At 39.1% G+C, this 24,897-nt stretch overlaps 1 protein-coding gene across 3 annotated transcripts in view; it reads right to left on the reverse strand.

The window, feature by feature from the left end:
• The window catches only part of ACACA (acetyl-CoA carboxylase alpha), a 377,264-nt gene that overhangs the window by 105,623 nt on the left and 246,744 nt on the right, over positions 1–24,897 (reverse strand). For all 3 annotated transcript variants that reach the window (XM_072137153.1, XM_072137152.1, XM_072137154.1), the window contains exons 45-47: positions 18,162–18,305; positions 15,165–15,285; positions 3,222–3,318 (exon numbers count right to left, since the gene is read on the reverse strand). In XM_072137153.1, the coding sequence (XP_071993254.1) occupies positions 3,222–3,318; positions 15,165–15,285; positions 18,162–18,305 (362 nt within the window). The remainder of the gene's footprint in view (positions 1–3,221; positions 3,319–15,164; positions 15,286–18,161; positions 18,306–24,897) is intronic.

Here is a 24,897-nt window from a genome sequence, read left to right on the forward strand (position 1 = left end):
CTGCCGCCTCACTGCGCATGTGGAAGGGGAAAAGCCACACTCAGTGAGGTAGAGGAGGGCGCGGACCGATCATATGCTCACTGCGTATGACAGCCGCAAGCAGCTTATGCGCAAGAATTCGGCAAGACGGCCAAGTGACATAGGGGAAAGAGGAGTGGATTGAGGAGTGGAATTGTTGTCGTGCTGAGAGGCGGCTGCTAGCCTCGAGCGCGAGTCTGACTTACACAGAGAATCAAATTTTATTTTCTCCACTTGTGACCATCGAACCTTTAAGTTAAAAAAAAGGGTGCCCTTCAGCCATAAGGGCTTTATGGGAACCTGTCCAAGTCTCTTAAAGGTTCCCTTTAAAGGAAGTTTGGCCGTGGCACTGTGTTGGGCTGTGAGCACAACCTCCATCTGTGCAGACACATGCACATTTGTTTACCACAAGTGTGAAAGCAACCCCAACATTTAGAATTGACCAAGAAATCAGACACATAGCATTGGTACTGAGAAGTGGCCTGTGGTCTCCACCTGCAGAACCACTCCTTTATTCAGTGAGTCATTCTTATTGCCTGTGAAATTGATCTACAATCAGAAGTCTTATCCACCTGAAGTTATATTGTGTTGTTTAAGTGTTCCTTTTATTTTTTGAGCAGTATATATTATATCTGGGGGTAAGAATAAAGCTCCCATTTAGGTGCCTCATGGCTGAACAAGAGTACTGGAGAAGGTGAGCATCAGTTCTTAATTTTTTTTTCTTTTTACCCCTATGGATCTTAAAAACTTGGCACATTCAGATAGCTCCTTTCAGATAGTTTTGCCCTTTTTTAATACAAGTCAAAATGCTTAGATTTTTGAACATGAAGCATTTTCATGGTATTAACAGTAAATTTAAAAACTTAACTGCACCTTCTGAAGATATCTGAGATATGTAGAGACACTTGATCTTTTGGCAACAGGACACAAGACGTCCCCTGACGTCCTTTGTCCTGTTGTCTTCTGGTGGATGGAGGGGCTGTGCAGTTATTACTGTCAACACCACCGTGACAACCACTCCCAGACCAGTGGTTGGATAGTTTAAATCAATTTCCTGCTGACCATTGTAGCCCTTTCCTGGGCCTAAGTATCTAAAATAATCATGTCTCCACTGCAGTCCTGCAGTATATATACAAATAGATCAACAATGTTTGGAGCCACAGTGCTTTTTTACCTTAGAAGTCATTACAGCTTGCTGTACTTCCCATCCCCCATCTATTTGGCTTGACTGTACTAGCATCCAGAGAGAGCTTGAACAAAATTAGGGAACTGGAGAGGAGGGAGAACATTCATGGTCCAAATCACAGCCACAATGCAATAGCGGACAGTGCAGTCAGAGGGGAAAGGTGGATCTGTGGTCAGGTCTAGTTCTCCTGCACTCAGTCCGTGCGTATTCATGTCCTATAACATTCTTGAGCTGCTGACAGCCCAGGAGCTCCTGCACAGCATCAATCTCCTACACCGTCCACCAAATAATGGAAGAGAATATGCATTTGTGCCCTCAGACTAACCCTACCCATCTCCCCCTCAGCCTGGGGAGGGAGGGTGCCACAGAATTGTGCCACACGGTTTTGTTTTTGTAAATTAAATTTTCCTGCTTCCCAATAGATTCCCAATCAACTGGCCATCCTAAGTAATGCACCCTTGTGTGCCTAGTGGAAAATATAGCCCTGCCCATCCCCCCCCCCTGCAAAAAAATAGTATTTTCATATTAATGAAAGAGTTGCTAAGATGAAACTGCACAGAAATTTTCCTATATTTACAAGGCCTATGAATTACTTCACTTCACTACTTTTATCAATATTTATTTTTGAAAGGTACGTTTGTGCAATACTGTCACTTTGGAGTATAGTTTTCCCTTCTCACTCAGCAGTTGATTTCTTTTAACAGCAGGTGCCACAGAAAGTACATTTGCAATTCACCGCAGTGCTTCTCTACAAAGGAGTCCAAACATCTCCAGTCTGAAAATTGCAGTTGATGACTTTATCCTAATGTTTTAATCTGGACCTTGAGCTCTAGGTGTTTTGTGAATAATTTACATGATGTACCAAACAACCGAACATCTTCAGATATTTGTTTCAAAACCCAGCATATAATGTTACACAACAATAACAGTATTCATTTATAACACATGCTACTTTCTGAGCTGAACAATTAAAGCACAGCTGTAGCTTGCAGTAAAATAAAGTAGTACACTTGTGGAGATGCACAGCCCATGATCCCTCTCTATACACCCTGAACGACACAAAGCAGAAATAGTACACATCTTTAAAGGGTTCTGATCTGTTAAAATTGTTGTGTGTTATTGCAGGACATGATCCCTGTAGAGTTACATAGAAACCATGTAGGAGAACTGTAATGTTAGTGGTTCTCTTATTCAGAATAGAGAATATAAGTTCTCATAAACCCTGGTGCAACAACCCTAATCCCCACATCCACCAAAATTAGCAAAAAAAAACTTGGTAACTCTTACAGTTGCCCATTGCAACTTCACACCAAATTTATAACATCACAATGGGCAAATAAGTCAATTTGTAACTAAGAGTCATTTGTAAGTTGGGTGTATATTGCCCAAAAGTGAATAATAAACAAGCAAGATAAAACAGTGACACTTACTTATAGACCCATGTAATGTGACTCCTCTATTATCTGGCTTTACAAACTGTTGCACTGTACTTTTTCAGTGAGTACTTCCTGCTGTATTCTCAGTGCTGATGGAGAAGACGGAGGTTGACACAGTGGGGCAGATTTATCAAGCTGTCTGAAAGCCAGAATATTTCTAGTTGCCCATGACAACCAATCACAGCTCTCCTCTAAAATATTCATGAGCACTGGTAAAATGAAAACTGAGCTGTGATTGGTTGCCATGGGCAACTACAAGTATTCTGATTTTCAGACAGCTTGATAAATCTGCCCCAGTGTAACAGTCTGTTAAGGCACATCCCATGGCCTCTAAGACTTATCACCAGAGTTTTAAAAGTTGATTTTAGAAGGAAGGAGGCCATGGGTAACAAATATAGCTACTGTGGTCACTGGTTCTGGCACAAAAAATCCAGGGAATTCTGAGGATTTATTGTTCTAGATACACAATAAGATTTAACTATTTTAGCTCCTTCTGCATACCTTTACACTAGAGAAACTTATCCCATATGTGTAAGACCAGAAATGCAGTTTTGGTGCACATACAATACAATATGGCTTACCTGGCTCTTCCAACAACTACAGTTTGTGCCCATGGCTGCATTATTTCCATGAAGGATCCATGGTCAAAAAATCCACTTAACCACTGTCCTTTTTGACCTACAAATATAAAAAGATGTTCACTTACATTTGCTTTATTCTGCATTTCCATATTTATAACAGGTAACAGGTTTAAGTCAAAGCCATGCAGCCCTTTTCTGTTATTACACCACTAAAGCCACAAGACCTTTATGTTTCAGTTTACAGGACCATATGAAGCCTTGTTATTTGGGTGCATTGTACAAGGAAGCTGGTAATCCAGTGGGTTGACAAGTAAATTTATTTGCTTCATTTGTAGGGGCTTTGTTTGAATGGGAGGTGTTCTACCTTTGTTATGATTTAAAAAAAAAATTAAAACCCTCCAAAAAGATGAAAGAATTTGTATGGCTTCATTTCATCATCCATAGCCTTTTTTTTTCTACTTCCTTGTACTACGTGAGGTGTAATTTTTTTGTTGGACAAGCTGTAGTTTTCATTAATACCATTTTGGACATTTAGGACCTGTCAAACACTCCGAGACTAGTATGACAAAAAAAATATGCAACATGCACCAGAATTTAGAGTTTTGAAAAATCAGATATCAGATTATTAGGATATTTGGTGAAAAAGTGGTGACTCTCAGCATATGAAATATGGAAGAAAAAAGCAGATGTGTATATAAGCAAAAAATCTTTATTAAAGAAACAGGCACAGGTTAAAAACAATTAAAAAACCCGATCTGGGTATACAGTCAAAGAACTCCCCAAGTCATGGCAGTAAGTTAACTCCGAGTGAAGGTAATGTATTGAGCTGGGCAAGCACCTCAATAAGCTCAAGTAGCTCTCAGTAGACAATAAATATACACATAACCCAATATGATAGGAGTGTGAGTAAGGTAGAGAGAACTGCAGCCCAACATACAAGGTATAAACACAGTAAGATTATATTACCGTATATGCAAGACCTGGGGAGGATACGCGTGTCACATGGTGCTTAGTGCAGCTGCACCACAAAACGGTCGCGTGCGACACATTTGTGGTACAGACACTTCTTAAATACCTGTGCAAGCAGTTTCCACTACAAAGAACGTGCACAGTCCGACAGAAAACTGTTGCAAAGCCCTTAGTAAATGTGACCCAATGTATACATCGAGCAAAGTACATACAGGTCTGTGTTGCAGGACCCATTAAAACTAGCACAGGATATATTTGCATGGTCAATTAAAAACAGAGAGTCATCCCCAACCAGAACACAGGTATAGACTTCCTCTAGTGTAGGAGTAAAGGTACAAATCAAACCGTATGTAAATACAATCCAAAGCAGAGCATAAAAAATACATACAATAAATTGAAATCAAACAAGACACACAAATATGCCACCTGACAGAGATGACAAAAATCAATGTATACTATCAGCCATGCAGTGAATTTGAGGAACTGCCGAAAACAGGGATTTGAGCCATTTGCCCCAGATAGCATTTCACATTCTCTAATTCACTGTTATTAACAAAAATACAGAAACCCAGATATAATTCCAACCTGTCTCCATCAGTCCTGGTGTAAACATTTTCAGTTGCCCCTATACACAACCCAATAACTTCTGATTTTGGGTCGGGGATGGTCTTCTTGGATTTCTGTCTGACAGCCGTGCAGCTGAGATTTTGGTCCTTCTCTCTGCTCCCTACACCATAGCCCCGCCCCCTGCATTTCAGGACAGAGCTCACAGACACTCACTTCCTGCCAGAAACCAGCACATCCTGAGGAGAGAGAAGCTGCAGCCAGATAATCTATCTGGGGGAAAGGGGGAGGCAGGCACATATATGTGAGATGTCAGATATGTAGCAGTGCTGACAGTGTGTAATAGGCATCTCATCATCTCTGATCTGTCTCATTTGTTTTTCTACTTGTCACATACTGGCACAACATTCAGCAGGTAATTGAAAGTGTATATAAACCTTGTACCCTGATAATCTAACCACAATGTCACTCACAGAACAGAACTAGATGGATCATAATGGGGCAGATTTACTTACCCAATCCCGTCGCGATCCTGTACCGCAATTCACTAACATCGTGCGTCCGAGTTCCTGCATGTGTCGCTGCTGCGCTGAGATCCGTCGGAGTTCACCTGCTTCTTCCTGGTGCATGTGAGTGCATGATCTTGCGACACAAAACCTTTTTTAAATTCCGCGGTTTGTCCGAATCCGTCAAGTTGTCCCTCAATTTCTGTCGCATGCAAGCAGGGGCCGATGCGCCAAAATCCGATCGCGTGCGCCAATTCGGTGCAAATCGGAAATATTGGGGAAACCCGGCAAAAGTGCAGCGTTCAGACACTTAGTAAATGAGCCTCAATGTGTCTACTTAGAGAGTCCCCGCCCACACTCTCGGATTTTACACTGACCAGCCTAGGGAGTGATAGGTGAGTAAAATCGTAAAGTAAGAGGTTAATATTATCTTTATTGAGCATCACTAGGAGATTGAGATCTGAGAATTTTCTTTCCTGGGAAAACCCCTTTAATTACAGGACAGGACCACAGTAGATGTAGGAAGGTAATTAGGGCATAGGTCAGGGAAGCCAGGGGAGAATTTTCTAACTCTAACAGTAGTGAGGTATGCCAGATTTAGTACATAAACCTGAGACATCCTATCTCCCCAACTGGGGGAGACTATTTTAGGTCTCCTCCAGGGTGAGACCTCTTAATGAGGTTCTCTTAATGAGGATAGATAGTATCTCACAATAAAAATTAGAGATAAGGGTTTTTCCAGGAGTCTCAAGGTGAAGGAAAGGAAAAAGAAAGGGGTTGTCTGCCAATTTCCCCCAAGGAAATTGGGCATCGAAAGCGGAGAGTTGGCGGTACAACAAATGGAAGGAATTATTAGGCTGTAAGAGTCTTGGAGGAGTGCTATAGAATGTGACAGAAAGACCAAGACTCTTGATCGAATATGATCATGGACAGCCTGGAGGTTAATAAAGAATTTGCGCACATTACAGACAGTGGACTTTCTTGGCATAAAGCCTATTTGGTCAGGCCAAAAATGAATAGGATAACAGAGTGGATACTGTGTGCCAACATCTTGGCCAGGATTTTAACATCCACCTGAAGCACAAATATGGGCCTATAGGATTCACAGAGTGAAGTCCTTTCCCAGTTTGGGAATCACTACTATACATGTTCCAGCCATAGGATGAGGCTTAACTGCTTCAAACACCGCTCCATGTAGTTTACATAGTAGGGGAGCCAAAACATCAGTATGCTGTTTAGAATTCGCACGGCAGGTCATCAGTAATTTACAAAGCGACAATAGCCTCAGACTCTGGCAGGGTACAGGGAGCAGAGGGAGGAAGAAGCGAAAGAGTCAACAGTTTTGCAAGGTGTTACAGAGTAGATATAGAAATACAGGGAATTGTAGACGACATCAGCAGCCTCCCTTGGATTGTGGAGCACAATATTAGCATCCTTCGGGTCACAAACCTCTGTCACAACTGCAGGGGCAGAGTCAATCCTAGGCAAATGCGCAAGTAATGTTCCACGTTGGTCCCATGCTTAAAGTAGCTCTGCTTAGAGAAGAACAAGATCCTTTTAACTATGGGTCATAAGGGTCGAGTAGGTCAGTTGTACTTCACGCCAACTACGTAAGTGCTGCTCTGAAAGGTCACAAATATAGACTAGTGCAGTCTGTAGCATAGCTAGACCTGCAGTGGCCTCGTTAGATTGAAGGACTCTCTTAAGGTCATATATGGTTTGGGAAAAAATTCCCCTAACAAAAGGTCTTAAGGGCATACCAGCCCTATTTATGTGGGCAGTAAAAGGAAGACCACTGTTTGGAAAAATATTCAGGAGGTGGAAAAATGGCTAGCAAAAAGGGATTAAGTTTCCAAGTAGGGTAACGATGTTGTATCCCCTGCCTAAGCATCATACGCAATGAGGCATGGTTAGACACTTAGTGAGAAAGGTTTCTCCAATCAGGGGAAGAATAAGACTTTCAGCAGGGCACATTTCAATATGGGACATAGAGTTATGGGAGAAGGAGAAACAGGAGAAGGCTTTAACATCAGTGTGGAGCTGGCGCATGTCCTCCAGCCCTAAGTCACAGAAAGGCCACGGAAAACAGTGGGTGAGGAAGGGGCGAGTGACTATCACTTTCCTATCCATGGATCTGTCTCAGACTGTGTTAAAATCTCCCAATCAAATTAGAGGGATTACTATATGTGTTAACATAAAATTAAGAGTAGGTGAGGTCACACCTGAAGGGTGGAGGAGTGTAGATACCAAGAAGAATACATACATAACCAACGCCACCCCCCACCTCCCTGCCAAACATCCAGTGTAGGAGATGTTGGAATCTACCCAAACCTGTAAATGAGCAAAGACAGGACTAAAATTCAGAATGATAGAGGTTAACCAATTCTATGCCTACAAAGGAGGACAATCAAAACAAAACTGAGTAACAATATGAGAGCATGGTAGGCTGCAGTGGGATGAGAAGACTCCTCAATCACAGCAAGAAAGGATATAAAAAATTTGTAGAAGGCCAGGGTAACACATCAACATGTCGGCTCCAACAGCCAGTGAAGGATCAGTCTCTTAGAGTGGAAGGACAAGGGAAATTACCCCTAGTATCCAATAAAACAGACTTTTTCTGGGGTCCCAAAGAAACCAGCTTGGTCTCCATCAACTATACGAATTCTAGCAGGGTAGAGCAAAACATTCATCATATTAAGCAGCATGTTGGCTCAGTGGTTAGCTCTAAAGCTTTGCAGCGCTGGGGTCCTAAGTTCAAGTCCCATCCAGTTCAACATCGGCAAACAGTTTGAATGTTCTCTCCGTTCTCTCCTTGGTTGATTAGATTGTGAGCCCTACGAGGACAGAGTCTGATTTGGCAAGCTCTGTGCAGCTGTATAAACAAAGGAATTTTATTATTATTAGCTTCCCACAGAACTTTTGGCATAGTGAGCCCACTTTTTCTGGGCATTGATGGAAAAGTCCAAAATTATCATGACTTCTATATTTGCTACCTTCAAGTTGCCTCTCTCCCTAGGGAGTCAAAGAATGACAATGAATGTGCGTGACTAGGCACCAGATGGAGGTGGTTTAGGGAGCATGCAATGAGCCCACTCTAACGCAAATCAAAAGGAGAACCTGTGTCGGCCGTAGGTGGAAATAAGCATGTTTTGAAGGAAGATGATGGGGGTTTCGCCCCTTAGAGTGCCACAGTAGGCCTCAGAGGTCAAAAGGACCAAATGAGTCTTTTTACTCACTACAGACCTGTGAGTCTATCTTCTGTGGTGGAGAAAATATTTGAGGGGTTTGTTAGAGATGCTATCCTGGAGTATCTCACTGTGCATAACCTTATAACCCAGCGTCAGCATGGGTTTATGAGAGATCGGTCCTCTCAGACTAATCTGATTGGTTTCTACGAGGAGGTAAGTTCCAGACTGGATCTGGAGGACGCTGTGGATGTTGTATATCTGGACTTTTCAAAGGCATTTGACACAGTGCCGCATAAAAGGTTGGTACATAAAATGAGACTGCTGGGACTAGGGGAAAATCTGTGTATTTGGGTAAGTAAATGGCTTAGTGATAGAAAACAGAGGGTCGTCATTAATGGCACATTCTAAGATTGGGTTGACATTACCAGTAGAGTGCCACAGGGGTCAGTATTGGGGCCACTTCTTTTTAATATTTTTATTAATCCCTTAAGGACGGAGGGTTTTTCGGCTCATTTCTCGCTCTCCAACTTCAAAAATCCATAACTTTTTCATTTTTCCGTGTACAGACCTGTGTGAGGGCTTATTTTGTGCGTAACAAATTTTACTTTCCCGTAATGTTATTTATTTTAACATGCCGTGTACTGCGAAGCTGAAAAAAAATTCCAAATGTGGAAAAATTGAAAAAAACCTGCACGTGCGTCACAATCTTGTGGGCTCAGTTTTTACGACTTTCACTCTTCGCTCCAAATAACACGCCTACTTTATTCTTTGGTTTGGTGCGATCGCGGTGATACCAAATTTATATAGGTTTTATTGTGTTTTAATACATTTTCAAAAATTAAACGAATGTGTACAAAAAAGAAAAAAAAATTTTGCCATCTTCTGACGCTAATAACTTTTTCACACGGAGATGTGTGAGGGGTCATTTTTTGCGAAATGAGGCGACGTTTTCATTGCTACCATTTTGAGGTCTGTGCGACATTTTGATCATTTTTTATTTCATTTTTTATGTTATGTAAAAAGGTGTAAAAGTCGCATTTCGGACATTTGGGCGCCATTTCCCGCCTCGGAGGTCACCGCCGCCTGTAACCGTTTTTATATTTTGATAGATCGGGCATTTTGGGACGCGGCGATACCTAATATGTTTGTGATTTTTACTGTTTATTATGTTTTATATCCGTTCTAGGGAAAGGGGGGTGATTTGAACTTTTAATATTTTTTTAATTTTTTTTATTTTTTAAACTTTTTTTTTCCTTTTTTTTTTCACTATCTTTTAGACCATCTAGGGTAAATTAACTCTAGATGGTCAGATCTCTGCTACCATATACTGCAATACTTCTGTATTGCAATATATGTCATTTTTGCAGCACATTCATTACAATGAGCCACTGGCTCATTGTAACGAATCTGCAGCTGCCAGATAGCTTCGTGTCAAAAGAAGACACGAGGCTACCATGGCAACCGATCGCCGCCCCCCGATGATGTTCGGGGGCGTGGCGATCGAAAAAAAGATGGCGCCGCCCGCACGCCGCCGTATTTTAAATGCCGCCGGCAACTTTGCCGGCGGCAACGGGGGGGTTAATAGCCGCGATCGGTGCTAGCACCGACCGCAGTTATTAGCGGTGGGGGTTTTATGCATTATGCAAAAACCCCCACCTTTGTATGAAGAGGACTCAGCCCGTGAGCCCTCTTCACACATCCCTTATACCTCTGCGCCGTAGAGCTACGGCGCAGAGCGTTAAGGGGTTAATGACCTTGTAGTGGGTTTACACAAATAAGTTTCAACATTTGCAGATGATACTAAGCTGTGTAAAGTAATAAATACTGAGGTCAATAGTTTAGCATTATAGAGGGATTTGTGGAAGCTTGAGGAGTGGGCAGAGAAATGGTTGATGAGGTTTAATGTAGATAAATGTAAAGTTGTGCACTTGGGCCATGGAGACAAAAGTATAATTATCTTCTAAACAGTCAATTACTTGATAAAACTGGAGCTTAAAAGGACTTGGGAGTATTGGTGGATGGTATACTTAACCCCTTCCTGCCGCAGCCCTTTTTCATTTTTGCGTTTTCATTTTTCACTCCCCACATTCAAAAATATGTAACTTTTTTATTTTTTTTCATGTACAGAGCTGTGTGACGGCTTATTTTCTGCGTAACAAATTACACTTCAAAATGGTGGTATTTAATATTCCATGCCCTGTACTGGGAAGCGGATTTCACTGTGCGCCCCAAATGACTTTATTCATTGGGTCGGTACGATTATGGGGATAACAAATGTACAAAAATTTTGGGGGGATTTTGCCATCTTCTGGCGCTAATAACTTTTTTTGGTGTATGGAGCTGTGGGTGGTGCGTTTTTTTTGTGGATTTTGATGACGTTTACAATGTTATCATTTTTAGGACTGTACGACCTTTTGATCACTTTTTATAGAATTTTTTTTTTTTTTAAATGGCAAAAAAGTGACATTTTAGACTTTGGGCGCGATTTTCCGTTCCGGGGTTAAACGCAGTGTAAAACTGTTATCATATTTTGATAGATCGGGCATTTTCAGACGCGGCGATACCTAATGTGTATGATTTTTACTGTTTATTTATATTTATATCAGTTCTAGGGAAAGCGGGGTGATTTGAATTTTTAGGTTTTTTTATTATATTTTTATTTTTTTTTTAACTTTTTTTAAAATTTTTATTTATACTATTTTTCAGACTCCCTAGGGTACTTTAACCCTAGGGTGTCTGTATGATCCTATCATATACTGCCATACTACAGTGTGGCAGTATATGTGTATTTTACTACTCATACATTACAATGTGCTGATAGCAACATTGTAATGAATGGGTTAACCCGAAGTAGCTTCGGGTCTTCGTGAGACCTGAAGCTACCATGGCGATGGATCGCCGCTCCCCGATGAAAGATGGCGGAGCCCAAGCCGGCACCGATCGCGGGTGTTACCGGTAAGCCTTTACTGCAATATCCAGCAAATACTTGCCGGTTATGGAGAGAGCTCGGCCCGCGAGCCCTCTCCGTGCACCGGGACCCGACATGTGACGTACTATTACGTCACATGTCGGTATGAGGTTAATTTTAGTGACCAGAGCCAGTGGGCTGCTGCTAAAGCAAATAAAATAATGGGAGTATCAAGAGAGGAATAGATTCTCATGAGAAAGACATAGTTTTGCCCTTATACAAATCCCTGGTCACACCACACATGGAATATTGTGTAATGGGCGAAATGGATTTCAATTACCTCAATATTTTCCTATAGTGCTAGTGCCAAATGATAGATGTGGTTTCCTTGGATAGTCTGAGATAAGGTATTATGTAAAATGTTGTGCCACCTATTCTGTTGTTTTTAAACAGATTTGTTCATGTGATTTTATTATAGCCAATATGGAGTAGGTGATCTGTCACCAACTGGCTATTTTCAATTTACTGTAGCTTACATTTCTACTATATATGCTTGTGTACTTGGCTATGTCTGGGTTTGCAGCAGTAAGGGACGGCTCTATATGAGCTTCCACAGCAGGTAATCATAGTATATAGGTGGAATTGTTAGAAATAATTCATGTACACATAACCAATAGCAAACCTACCCTGTGTGTCCCTGGTCTTAAAATGGCCTAGTCTTTTGTGTTTATTTTTATCTTTTTTTAACTGTATGTGTAAACATTAATAATTTTCATATAAATTTTTTTTAAAAGGTTCACCCAAGTACTTAAGGCTTGATAACTTCTATAATACACCACAATATACATGTATTGTAGGATATTACATTAGTTTGGCAGGGCTTGCTAGGGATAAAAGCATAAAAGGGGGCATCAGTTTTACATTAGGGTAGGAGTGACATTTATAATGCAATATAAGTAGCAGTGGCATAACTTAAAGCTGATGGGCCCCAATGCAAAGTTGGTACCAGACCCCCAAAGTTAATGAATAGTTTATATTACTAGCCTTCTCATATAAGGGAAAGTGACACCTTATCGGCCTCCTAAACATTTTGTGCCCGAATGAGACGGCACCCTCTCAAGCTACGCCCCTGATAAGTGAATATTAACAAACACGAATTCCAATATATACACTAAACTTTTTACATAAAGTTTTTATTAAGAGAAAATTTGTTTTCTCAAATGTATCAAATAAAATAAATGAAATAGAACTTTGCCTTGGAAATTAGTCTGTACTACACTTCATTAATTAACAATTAATAAAAACTTCTGTTAGCCGGTCGTAATAAGACTACATAATCTTCACTGTATTCCATAAATGCCTGAATCAGCATGTTCACTCTATGGAAAGTGCACTACTGGTGATTAATGTTTGCTACCTCCCATTGTACTCCTTACATCGGACACTCTAAAAATCTAAAGCACTACAAGCAGTCACAGCAGAAAACAGATTCATTTGAACCCCAACCTCTGAAATCATAAGCCCAAAACCAATTAAAACAATGTCTCCAAGTGCTATAACCTTTCTTGACTTAAAGTGGCAGGCAAGAGTGTTTTATCATGGAGAAAAAAGCCTTGTAATTACTATGTTCTACATTGCAGGCTTCTTGGCCCCAATGTACAGTGTGAGCATCCATTCAGACCTATCTTCCAATCATGAGCCTGAGCGGCTGGTTTAGATTCTGGCCCAGTGTCTCGCGTCACATTGAAGAATCTTATAGCCCTATCTTCTCTAATAAATGGCTTTAACTTTTCACCTACCAGATATCTACTTTAACTTATCACCAGGAATCATCTGCTTTTCTTCACGCCTCCACTAAATTAAAATCTGAAAGCCACATGATTTGGAGCCTGGCTGGAGCTTACATCTCCGACAGGAGGATGAATAGTCACAGAGGGAATGTAAAAATATTAGCCAAATAGAGCAAACGGAGCTAACCACAAACCTATTTTATGTTTCTTAAACTCTGAAAAAATGGTGAATGAGAATGAAGGACATTTGCACATCTCAGAAGCAGGGTGAAAAACATGCAAGCTCCAAAAATGGCATTACAGGCAGTCCCCGGGTTACATACAAGATAGGGTCTGGAGGTTTGTTCTTAAGTTGAATTTGTATGTAAGTCGAAACTGTATATTTTATAATGGAAGTTCTAGACAATTTTTTTTCTTTTGCCCCAGTGACAATTGGAGTTTCAAAATTTTTGGTGTAATTGGACCAAGAATTATCAATAAAGCTTCATTACAGACACCTTACAGCTGATCATTGCAGTCTGGGACTATAGTAAAGCTTCCAGAGAGCTTCACCAGAGGTCACAGTGGGCAGAGGGGTCCGTCTGTAACTATGGGTTGTCTGTAAGTCGGGTGTCCTTAAGTAGGGGACCGCCTGTAATTTAAAATGGAAAATTACTTGGTGCTAGCCTTTGGTTAAATAACTTTAACCAAAGGCTAGCAGCAAAGTAATTTTTCATTTTAAATAAATACCATTTTTGGAGCTTGTGTGTTTTTCAGATGCAGTCAGTGGGGAACGTCACTACCATCCTAAAATTACAACACCCATAGTACACACGAAACGCATTATATTACAATACAGTTCAATACAGTTAAAGCTACTTCATTTTGTAGATTACACTTCTACAAAAATGTAGAAATTCAAGAACTTCATCATAAGTATCATAACTTCATAGCATCATAACTTCATATCAAGTAGCTAAAACAACGATTCATTTAGATTTTAACTGATTTTATAATGATTTTGACCATATGTAATCCCCCTTTCCAAACAGGACAATACCTATATTGTGTTGCTCATATTTTTCTTTCCAGGGTTGGGCTTTTTTTCTTCTAAGCCATTCATCAGAAATCTTCCACAGCAGTAGTGAAATTGTGGGAGACTAACTGTCTTTTCCCTAAAACTGTGTCAGTTATAAACTGCCTCTCATGTCCTATAATGCTGTGATATCTCTCATTAAGTAATGCAGCAGCAAATCCAGTGAGGTTCTTAAAAGAAAATACACTGAATAGTGTGTACATACAGGGAAATATAGTGACTACCCTGGCAGCTTTTATTACATGCAGAAGCATGCAGCATGTAATAAGTTGTAGAAACCAGCAGTGAAATAGTTACATTAAGTGTAGTCTATGCTGTGTGAGCACCAGCACATTACAGCCTTCCTACTGTATATGTAGTGTCTAGAGATCAGAAGGTGGGGTTTTTTTTGCAGAGGTTTTTTTTAACAGTTTGAATTGCAGAGAAAGACAGAGAAGGCTCTGCAGAAACACAGACAGGGATAGAGGGACCAATGTCATGCATGGGAGACCTTCTACCTCTCTTTTCTTTGCACGAGACATCTGCCTATACAGATCTGTACAGACACAATGCTCTTTTATTAGCTAAACACAGAGAACATCACATGACTTTTCCTCCAACAAGAGCAGGGAACAGCATCCCTCCTCTTCAGCAGTTACAATATGTCTATTTTTTTTTTTTGTAAATACTCTACAGTCTCAAAAACTTAAGCGGTACATAAAGGGGAGATAGTCACTGCAGGATCAGGCAAAACTGAGTGGACAGAAAAGAAATGCACATAGCTAAAGAAATAGGCAAAGTTGTCCTTCATCACAAGAGCTATTAATATGTGGAAAAAAAATATTGGAGATGCGCTTTAAGACACACAGAGATGGCTGACATTTACTGAGAGGGACTCACTGAACTCTACACAGAGAATAAGCATTAAGTATTTACATTATGTTATATGAATATAAGAACATACATGGGTGAGGTCGCCCAGACAGCATCCATCTAGGATCATAAGGAGCTTTGGTGGGAATAAACTCAATTTGTCTTTCAATGGGATCCTTCGGAGTCATTATGGGCACAGGACTGGACACACACTGTTTAAATAAAAAAATAATATTTCAGTCCAGCTAAAGCTTTTACTGGATATGACACATGAGATGCTTGAGTACAAAGTAATAAAAAACTAACCGACTCACCAATAACATACTGTAGATACTACTGTTTAGATACTAATTTAATGTTATGGTTAATATAATACATAATGAAATATTGCTATTCCTATATCCAATCCAATAGGTATTTACTTGGGCTGTAACAGAGGCATAGGTCTGCTACATTGCAGTAAGCAAGCACTATTTTGAATATGCATATAATAGCAATTTTCTCTATGCTAAAAATCAATATATGAAAGCAAGGATTAAAATTCATTATGATCAAAATTCAATAAATTAATAAGTTATTAATTTTATTATTATTGTGATTTATATATATATCTTACCATGTAAACCCCACGTATCCCAAATAGTCCACAGAAAAACCCATACATACAAAATATAATAATTTGCAATTCATATGTACTGTATTTCTCCACAAAGGTGCAGATTTGCCATACCATTTACAAGTGTCTTAAATGTCTTGCTTAACATTTATCAATGGTTCAAGATGTTTTTTCCTGACTAGAAAGACCAATGGGGCAGGGTCTCATAAAAGGGGAGTGGCTTAACAGGAAAATGAGTGGGAATGCACCAAAATTTTGGCACAGTTTTCTGTTGTAAACTACACCAACTTATATAAGGTGTAAATAATGACTAGACAGATAGGCTATGCCAGATTTTCCATTATTATAAGGCACTATATAAGATTGTTGAGAAAACACAGGATTTTACTAAATACAATACAACTCATCGGCTCCTCATGAAAAAACATTCCTTGTGTGTTCTAAATAGCAATCATTATGCAGCAGAAATGAAGCAGTCCGCACAGTTGCAGTTCAACCAGTAAAGTAAAAATAAGTTCCACAACTGCGATAAAAACGTAACATTTTATTTCCACATTTAAAAGTTGAAAATCCACAAACGTATGGATGGATTAGCTGACGCATTTTGAGGAAGTTGTGCTCTTAACCGGTTCGCGACCGCCCGCCGTGTATTCACGGCGGCGGTCGCGTCGCGCTGCATGGAGAGGGCTCACGGGCTGAGCCCTCTCCATAGCCGGTAAGTCTTTGCTGCATATTGCAGCAAAGGCTTACCGGTAACATCCGCGATCGGTGCTAGCACCGATCGCGGGTGTTTTTGCAGCGTGGGCTGCCGGCAAAGCTGCCGGCAGCCTCAAACAGATAGCGGCGCATGGGCGCCGCCATCTTACCTGGGATCGCCGCTCCCCGTGACGTCATCGGGGGGCGGCGATCCGTCTCCATGGTAGCCTCGGGTCTTCCGAAGACCCGAGGCTATTTCGTTTTAACCCCTTCATTACAATGTGCTGATAGCACATTGTAATGAATGAGGAAGAAAATCCCCATATACTGCCATACTGTAGTATGGCAGTATATGATAGGATCAATCAGACAACCTAGGGTTAAAGTACCCTAGGGAGTCTGAAAAATAGTATAAATAAAAATAAAAAAAAGTTTAAAAAAAAAAAATTATAATAAAAAAACCTAAAATTTCAAATCACCCCCCTTTCCCTAGAACTGACATAAATATAAATAAACAGTAAAAATCATAAACACATCAGGTATCAACGCGTCCGAAAATGCCCGATCTATCAAAATATGATAACGGTTTTTCATTGCGTTTAACCCCGTAACGGAAAATAGCGCCCAAAGTCGAAAATGGCACTTTTTTGCCATTTTGAAAAATCTAAAAAAATGTATAAAAAGTGATCAAAAGGTCGTACAGTCCTAAAAATGATATCATTGAAAATATTATCAAATTTCGCAAAAAATGACACCACCCACTGCTCCGTACACCAAAGTATAAAAAAGTTATTAGCGCCAGAAGTTGGCAAAATTAAAAAAATTATTTTTGTACAGGAGGTTTTAATTTTTGTAAATGTATGAAAACATTATAAAACCTATACAAATTTGGTATCCCCTTAATCGTACCGACCCAAAGAATAAAGTAGACATGTCATTTGGGGCGCTCAGTGAAAGACGTAATATCCAAGCCCACAAGAAAATGGCGCAAATGCGTTTTTTCACCATTTTCATTGCATTTGGAATTTTTTTCCCGCTTCCGAGTACATGGCATGGAATATTTAATACCATCATTATGAAGTGCAATTTGTTACGCAGAAAACAAGCCATCACACAGCTCTTTACGTGTAAAAATAAAAAAGTTATAGAATTTTGAAGGTGGGGAGTGAAAAATGGACATGAAAAAACAGGAAAGGGCCCGGTCCTTAACCGGTTAATCTTAACAAAGATTAAGCTTACACTTAGCGAAGATTAAGTTTAAACCTAGCTAAGATTAAAAGCACAACTTGCTCTAAACGCATCAACTACTGTGGAAATAAAATATGACTTTTTTTATCACAGTGCTGCAACCCATTACAGGCGGTCCCCTACTTAAGAACACCCAACTTACAGACAACCCCTAGTTACAAACAGACCTCTGGACATTGTTACTTTACCATTAGGCTATAATAGTTCTAAAAGGTGTCGTTAATCCTGGTTCTAATGACAATCCAACATTTTTAAAATCCAATTGAGACCAAAAAAATTCTGGCTGGAATTACAATGATAAATATACAGTTACATACAAATTAAACTTAAGAACAAACCTGCAGAACCTATATTGTATGTAACCCGGGGACTGCCTGTATTACCTTTCTGACTGCATAAAACTCTAGTCTAACTCTCCAATACTTTGCTAAATTTGCTCCATTATTACTATTTGGTCATTTTACAAAGGGATTTATTTTTCTTCATTATATACAGTTCCAGGTGTTCGATTTTGCAAAAGGAATTTACCTTAGGCATGTAGGAAAGCCATTGCAGAATTGTGTACACTCCTTCAAAGTCATCATATACTGTGCTGTGAGTGACTCCATTATTGTGCATGATATGGATACCACCAAGCTGGTTATTTGATGTGTAGACCTCCCGACCTAGCACCTGCAATAAACAAAAATATGTATTTTTCCAATTTTTGTGACAATTGCCAACCTACACCACTTTACTTTAGTCTACTTATGGCAGATGAGTGAATGTGGTAGATAGATCTATAAAGAAATTTTTTTTCAAAAGCCACCAAATTACAGTAGTTGCAAATTCACTCCAGTAATCCTTTTTTTCCTGATTTTTCACCAAAAAGTGTTGAAGGAAACCAATCACCTTAACCCCTTAATGCCGAAGCCACGTTTCACCTTCCTGACATGTGTCACTATAAGTTGTTATAACTTCAGATTGCTTTAACATATCCAAGTGATTTTGAAATTGTTTTCTCGTGACACTTTGTTTTCATGTTATCAAAAAACAGATATTTGGTGAAAATTTGGAAAAATTCTCAATTTTCGAAATTCAAAATGTCCTTCTTTTTCCATACATAGTCATAACAGCAAAAAAAATTGATAGCTTAACATTAACTAAATGTCTGCTTTATATTGGCATGTTTGTTTATGCATCCTCTCATTACTGTAAGATGTTATAGGGCTTTGAACTATAGTTGCAATTTTTTACATTGAGGGACCTGCTCTGATTTCAAGGCACATTAACCCCTTAGGGACGTGGCCCTTTTTCGTTTTTGCATTTTCATTTTTCACTCCCCACCTTCAAAAATCTGTAACTTTTTTATTTTTCCATGTAAAGAGCTCTGTTTGGGCTTGTTTTCTGCGTAACAAATTGAACTTCATAGTGATGGTATTTATTATTCCATGCCGTATACTGGGAAGCGGGAAGTGTACGGAGCTGTGGATGGTGTCATTTTTTGCGACTTTTGATGACGTTTTTAATGCTTTCATTTTTAGGACTGTATGAGCTTTTGATCACTTTTTATAGAATTTTTTATATTTTTCAAAATGGCAAAAAGGTGGCATTTTCAACTTTGGGCGCCAATTTCCGTTACGGGGTTAAACGCCGGGAAAAATCGCTAATATACTTTGATAGATCGGACATTTTGGAACGCGATGATACCTAATGTGTTTATGATTTTTACTGTTTATATTTATATCAGTTCTAGGGAAAGGGGGGTGATTTAAACTTTTACTTTTTTTTACTATTTTTTCATATTTTTTTTTTTGCCATTTTAGATCCTCCAGGGTAATTTAACTGTATACTGTATTGCAGTATATAGCTATTTTACAATGATTTTTAATAGCCTGCCCTCTGGTGGCTATTAGAAATCATTGCACCTGGCAAGCCTACGAGTCTCATAGCAACCGATCGCCGCCCTCCAATGACGTTCCAGGGGGCGGCGATCGGGCATCCAAGATGGCGCCGCCCATGTAAAGGTAATTTAGGTGGCGCGGGTTGGGTTCGACTGCAGCACTTAACAGGTTAACTGCCGCGATCGGTGCCAGCACCAACCGTGGCAGTGGCAGGAGGGTGTTGGCTGTTTTATACATGTTTTATAGTTCGTCCTCGGTCGGCAAGGTGTTAAGAGGCCTAAATAAAAGTAAAACCCCTGTAAATTACCCAAATTATAGAACCTACATCCCTTAATGTATGTAAAAAAAAACTTTCATGAAGTTTGTTAACCCTTTGATTGTTTCAGGGAGTAAAACAAATTTTTTTTTGCTAAATGAACGTTTTTCAAGAAATGCACACATTCTCGGTGGATAAGATCGATGGGAAGACGCTGAATTCAGAGCAAATTATGCATTGTCACTTTTTAACGGCTATACAATCTTTATTTTTTTAGCAATTTGGACATATAAGGGCTTATTCTCTGCGAGATTAAAGGCACTTTACAAATACTTTATTTTAGTGGATCATTAGCTTAATGATGAGATTTTATTAACTCTTGAATGTATGTATGTCCTTTCTCCTTGAATCTTTTTGGGGCTGTACACCGTTCCATAAAAATACCATATTATCTTTATTCTATAGATCACTACGATTATGGTGATACCTCATTAATATCGTTTTTTAAATATATTTTTACAATTTTACTTAAGAAAAGCGAATATAGAGAAAATCTCATACTTTTTCGTATTGCCATCTTTTCGGGAAAAAAATTAAAAAGACAGCAACCCATGTAATTACCAAAAGCTGTTTTGTTTGATGCATGCAGCCCAGGGTCCTAGTGTGCAGGATCCATAGTCCAAGTAATGCTTGACAAAGATTCATGTAGAATGTGTGAATAAAGGTATAACCTTTTTTCATCAAATTGGATGCTGTGGCCTTCTCTCTTTTTTTGCCATCTTTTCAGAGACATCACTTTGATATTTTTTGGTTGACAGAGCTGGTATAGGGCTTATTTTTTTTATGTGTTGAGTTGTCCTTTTCAGTGGTACCATTTTGGCGCACATAACTTTTTAGAACATTTTTGTGAAGGGATTTTATGAAAAATTTACATTTTTTGCAAGTTTTTCAGGTTTTGTTTTTACAGTGCTCACCAAGCGTCTCACCAAGCGTGATTTTTTTTTCTTTATTAGATATGTATAAGGAATGTTTGTGTTTAGGGGACTTTTTACTTTAATTAATTTTTCTTGTATAAATGCAGTTTTACACACAGCACATTCTTGATAATTAATCCCCCCTTAATTTACAGTTTGACACATAGTAGTACAACTGGTGGCATCACTGTAAACCATGGCTGTGTGCATTAGCCCATAGAAAGACATGGCACTTTGTGACTGAAACAAAACGCTTAAAACCACAATCCTGCACATGAGACAATTGTATATTTTTCCACTAATACAAGATATTGGGGCAGATTTATCAAGTTGTCTGAGAGTCAGAATATTTCCAATTGCTCTGGGCAACCAATCACAGCTAAGTTTTCATTTTACCAGTGTTCATAGTGAATATTTTAAAGGGGAGCTGTGATTGGTTGCCATGGGCAACTAGAAATATTCTGACTTTCAGACAGCTTGATAAATCTGCCCCAATATGTTTTAGAAATGATTAGAGGATTTCATTCTTTACATCCTATTCACACAAGATATTCAAAAAGAAATTCTGTCAACACCATGAGTTCTTTCAAAATAGACATTTCTGAAACGTCCACAGAACTTGTCTTTTATGTCTGATTGGAAACTAAGGTTGGAAAAGAATCTCTCTGGTGGTGAGAGTGAGGGCAATAGAGAAATTGCCCCATAGGCATGGCACTTTTAGTTCTCTTCTGTTAGCGTTCTGAGAGCAACTGCTTTCTCATACTACCAAATCTTCACATGAACTACTATTTAAAATCTCTTCCCCCTTCCACCATGAGGTTGATTGCCACCAATTTAGATCCTTGGTAATTTTTCTTTACTTTCTATAGCATCCTTTTATAGTAAGTTCAGGTTAAAAAGAAGTCTTACTGTGTAGTTTTGGAAGTATTTTACATAAAATAACAGTAGAGTGGATCAAATTATGATCTTATTTATATGTGGAGCAACAGTCAGGAGGATAGGTTTACTTGTGGAGACCACTTTTGCTGGCCATGGTAGCTTAGTCATTTTCAGAAGAATACTTCAAAAGTTGAACATTGAAACTACATATGAAGGTTTTCCTTCTGTCAATGAAGCACATTTAGATCTCCTTACTGTACCTTTTGGCAATTTCAGTTATCAAGTGGGTATCAGCAATCATTTTTCTAGTTATTCCATCATCCAGCAATTCAAAGTGACTCAAGTCTTTAATTGTAAGTGAATGATATTAGTGATATTTCCTGGCATGTGAATTAGGATAGTTTATTTCCATAATATATATAGACTGAAATAAAGTCATTAAGAAAAGTCCACTTTACAAGTTCCTATTTTAGTGAAGAATGTGCAAATATTTTATAGTAATGTTCTTATTTTTATGTATTATACAGGCACTTGCATGATATATACCAAATGCATGCAATATATGGACAATCTATAAAAATATAGAGAAGCTGCAGTCATCCCAGCCTGGTAGCCGAAGTGTTCATCTGTGTGCAAACAACACCTCTTCTCTCATTCTCCTGCTGTCTCTTCCCATTTGCCCTCTTGCTGACTGATACACTGATCTCTCGGTCACTCTGCTTTCTGCTTCACTGATTCCATATTACTAATAACACCTCCGACACGGCCAGTTTACCTCATGAAAGCAGGAGCACATCATTACAAAATAAACTCATAACTTTGACACTCTAGCAAATACATGTCGTTTGTTATTTTTATGACTCCAGGATTTTTTTTCAAGAGCTAGAGAGGGCATTACCTACCACTTCCGACCTTCCCGTTACTCCCATTTATTTTTTATACACACAGAAAAAGAGAGAAAACAATAGTATCACTGTAGGCTGTTCTGAAGACTGTTCTTTATAAGTTTTCTCAAAACATGGGACATTAAACCATAAGGATTTTACAGTACACACAGAAGTTGTCTATACATAAAAAGGCAAAACTTAACATTCTCCTACAGAAAACAGATAATTTTACACTCTAAAGGTCCCTCATTTATCAAGACTATCTGAGAGTAGAAATGTTCTAGTTGCTCACGGCGACTAATCAGTGCTCAGCTTTAATTTTATATAATGCTATGGTAAAATATAAGCTCTCATACAATTTTGATAAATCTGCCCCAAACATTTAACACTGGGTCTATGAAAAACATGGTCCGCAAATGAACTTTACATTTGTACAGTTATGAGACCTTTATAAGCATGTCAGACATCCGTCTGAATGTGATATTATTTTATAATATGGCATTTGGCCCGAATGCCTTGGATTCACAGAAAACCACAGGTGAAAAAAATCAGGTCATATATATATACACATATACAAACAAACACACACTAGTATCCAACGTTACTCGGGAAAGTAAATAAAAGCATTTAAGTGTAACTAAATAGGATGAGATAACAAAATATATTTTTCACATAAAGATCTCAAACCATAGACAGTAATTTGCTCTACTCCTATATCCTCCCATGTTCACACTACTGCAGTACCGCACAGTCTATATAGCGATTAGAGTCATTAGAGACAGTCCTGAACTGATGCGTATTAAGCTGTGTGTTCACACGTCAGCCCCCCGAGAAATATTCCAGGAATGTGTCCCCTGCTCAGGGGAGGGACGAGGTGTCACACACTGCTGCAAAGGGGTGCCATCTCTGTGCTTGACACCCATAGATGCTGATAGCTCTCCCTCTCCCAATGCTCTGCTCCAATTTCAGTCGAGGTCAGTGGAGTATCAGAGATGATCTAATGGCCGAGATAAAACTGCTGCTCTGGATGTCACTTGAGTATCAGAGATGATATAATGGCAAGGATGAGAGTGCATCCGCTCTGGATTTGATTGGAGTATGAGATGAGATAACAGCAGATTGATACTATAGTCACATCCATGGCTGCAGTCATCTGAGATGATATAACAGTAGATAGATGACTGCAGCTCTGGATGTAACTGGAGAGTGATGATCTAATGCCTTTACAACAACACTGGCTATGCGTATGGCAAGGATAAGACTGCAGCTCTGGATGTGACTAGATTTTACTAGGTTTCTGTATGAATGAATATCCAGGCTATTTGCCACAACAGCCTGTACTTTGTGTGGTTTGGTTAGTGAGTGTATTTAGGAAAGTCCAGGTGACACACACACACTCGGCTTTATATAGAAAATCATATACATAATTATGTACACATATACTGAGTTAAGAGGCTGAACGAATAACCACTACCATATAAGCACAAACTACTGTAGAACAGCATAAATGACAGGTACTAACTAAATAACAAGTCAGCACTAATTATTACCCAGATATGACAAAAAAACATTCCACAGTTCTGTCCAGATTTTACGCTAGTGAGGCCAAACAAATAGAGCAGTGCAGCACAAAATATTACAATATATAGTCCAAAGCCCAGTACAAAAGAATACAGATCCTAAAAGAGAAAATGGGTGATAAACCACCAGGTACTACACTATATTGGTTAGGATTAGCAATCGCAAAATGTGTGCATACTATTGGATTCATCTTTTCTGGAGATGGCATAAATATGCACAATGAGAAAAAAACATTCTAGCTGTTGAGGCACTGCGATGCTAGAACGGTTAACAAATGGTTTGAATATAACAAAAAGAAGCATCTACACAATTTTAGGAATGCCAGTACATCTTAAGAACCCGTAGTAACATTGAACATAATGGGGAAGATTTATCAATCTGTCTACACTGACATTTGCACCTGAAATAGCTTGCACCACAGTTAAAAACAGTTCGGGATAATTTCTGGGAAGTTTTATTTTACTAGTCCAGAGAAGGAACATGACCTCATGGGAAGGGGTGTGGCTTAGTGTGCCAGAAAATTCAGTCAGAAACTGGACCAACTAATGACTGGTCTAAAGCAGACTCCATGGTCGTAAACTACTCCAGATACATCATCCAGCATGATTTATCTGGCACAAAACTGTGGACTGGGATGTCGGGTCTGGATCGAATATTCTGCTTTAACAGGAAATGTTAATTAATGTGAGTTTTGCCATGTTCTTTAAAGGGAACCCATACCATGATTGCATTGTAGGCATCCATTTATCTAGCATTTACCTCTATGGCAGCTTGATATATGCATTTGCACTTTATACCTGTTTT

This window comes from Engystomops pustulosus, chromosome 2 (genome assembly GCF_040894005.1).
Source record: "Engystomops pustulosus chromosome 2, aEngPut4.maternal, whole genome shotgun sequence".
NCBI lineage: Eukaryota > Metazoa > Chordata > Amphibia > Anura > Leptodactylidae > Engystomops > Engystomops pustulosus.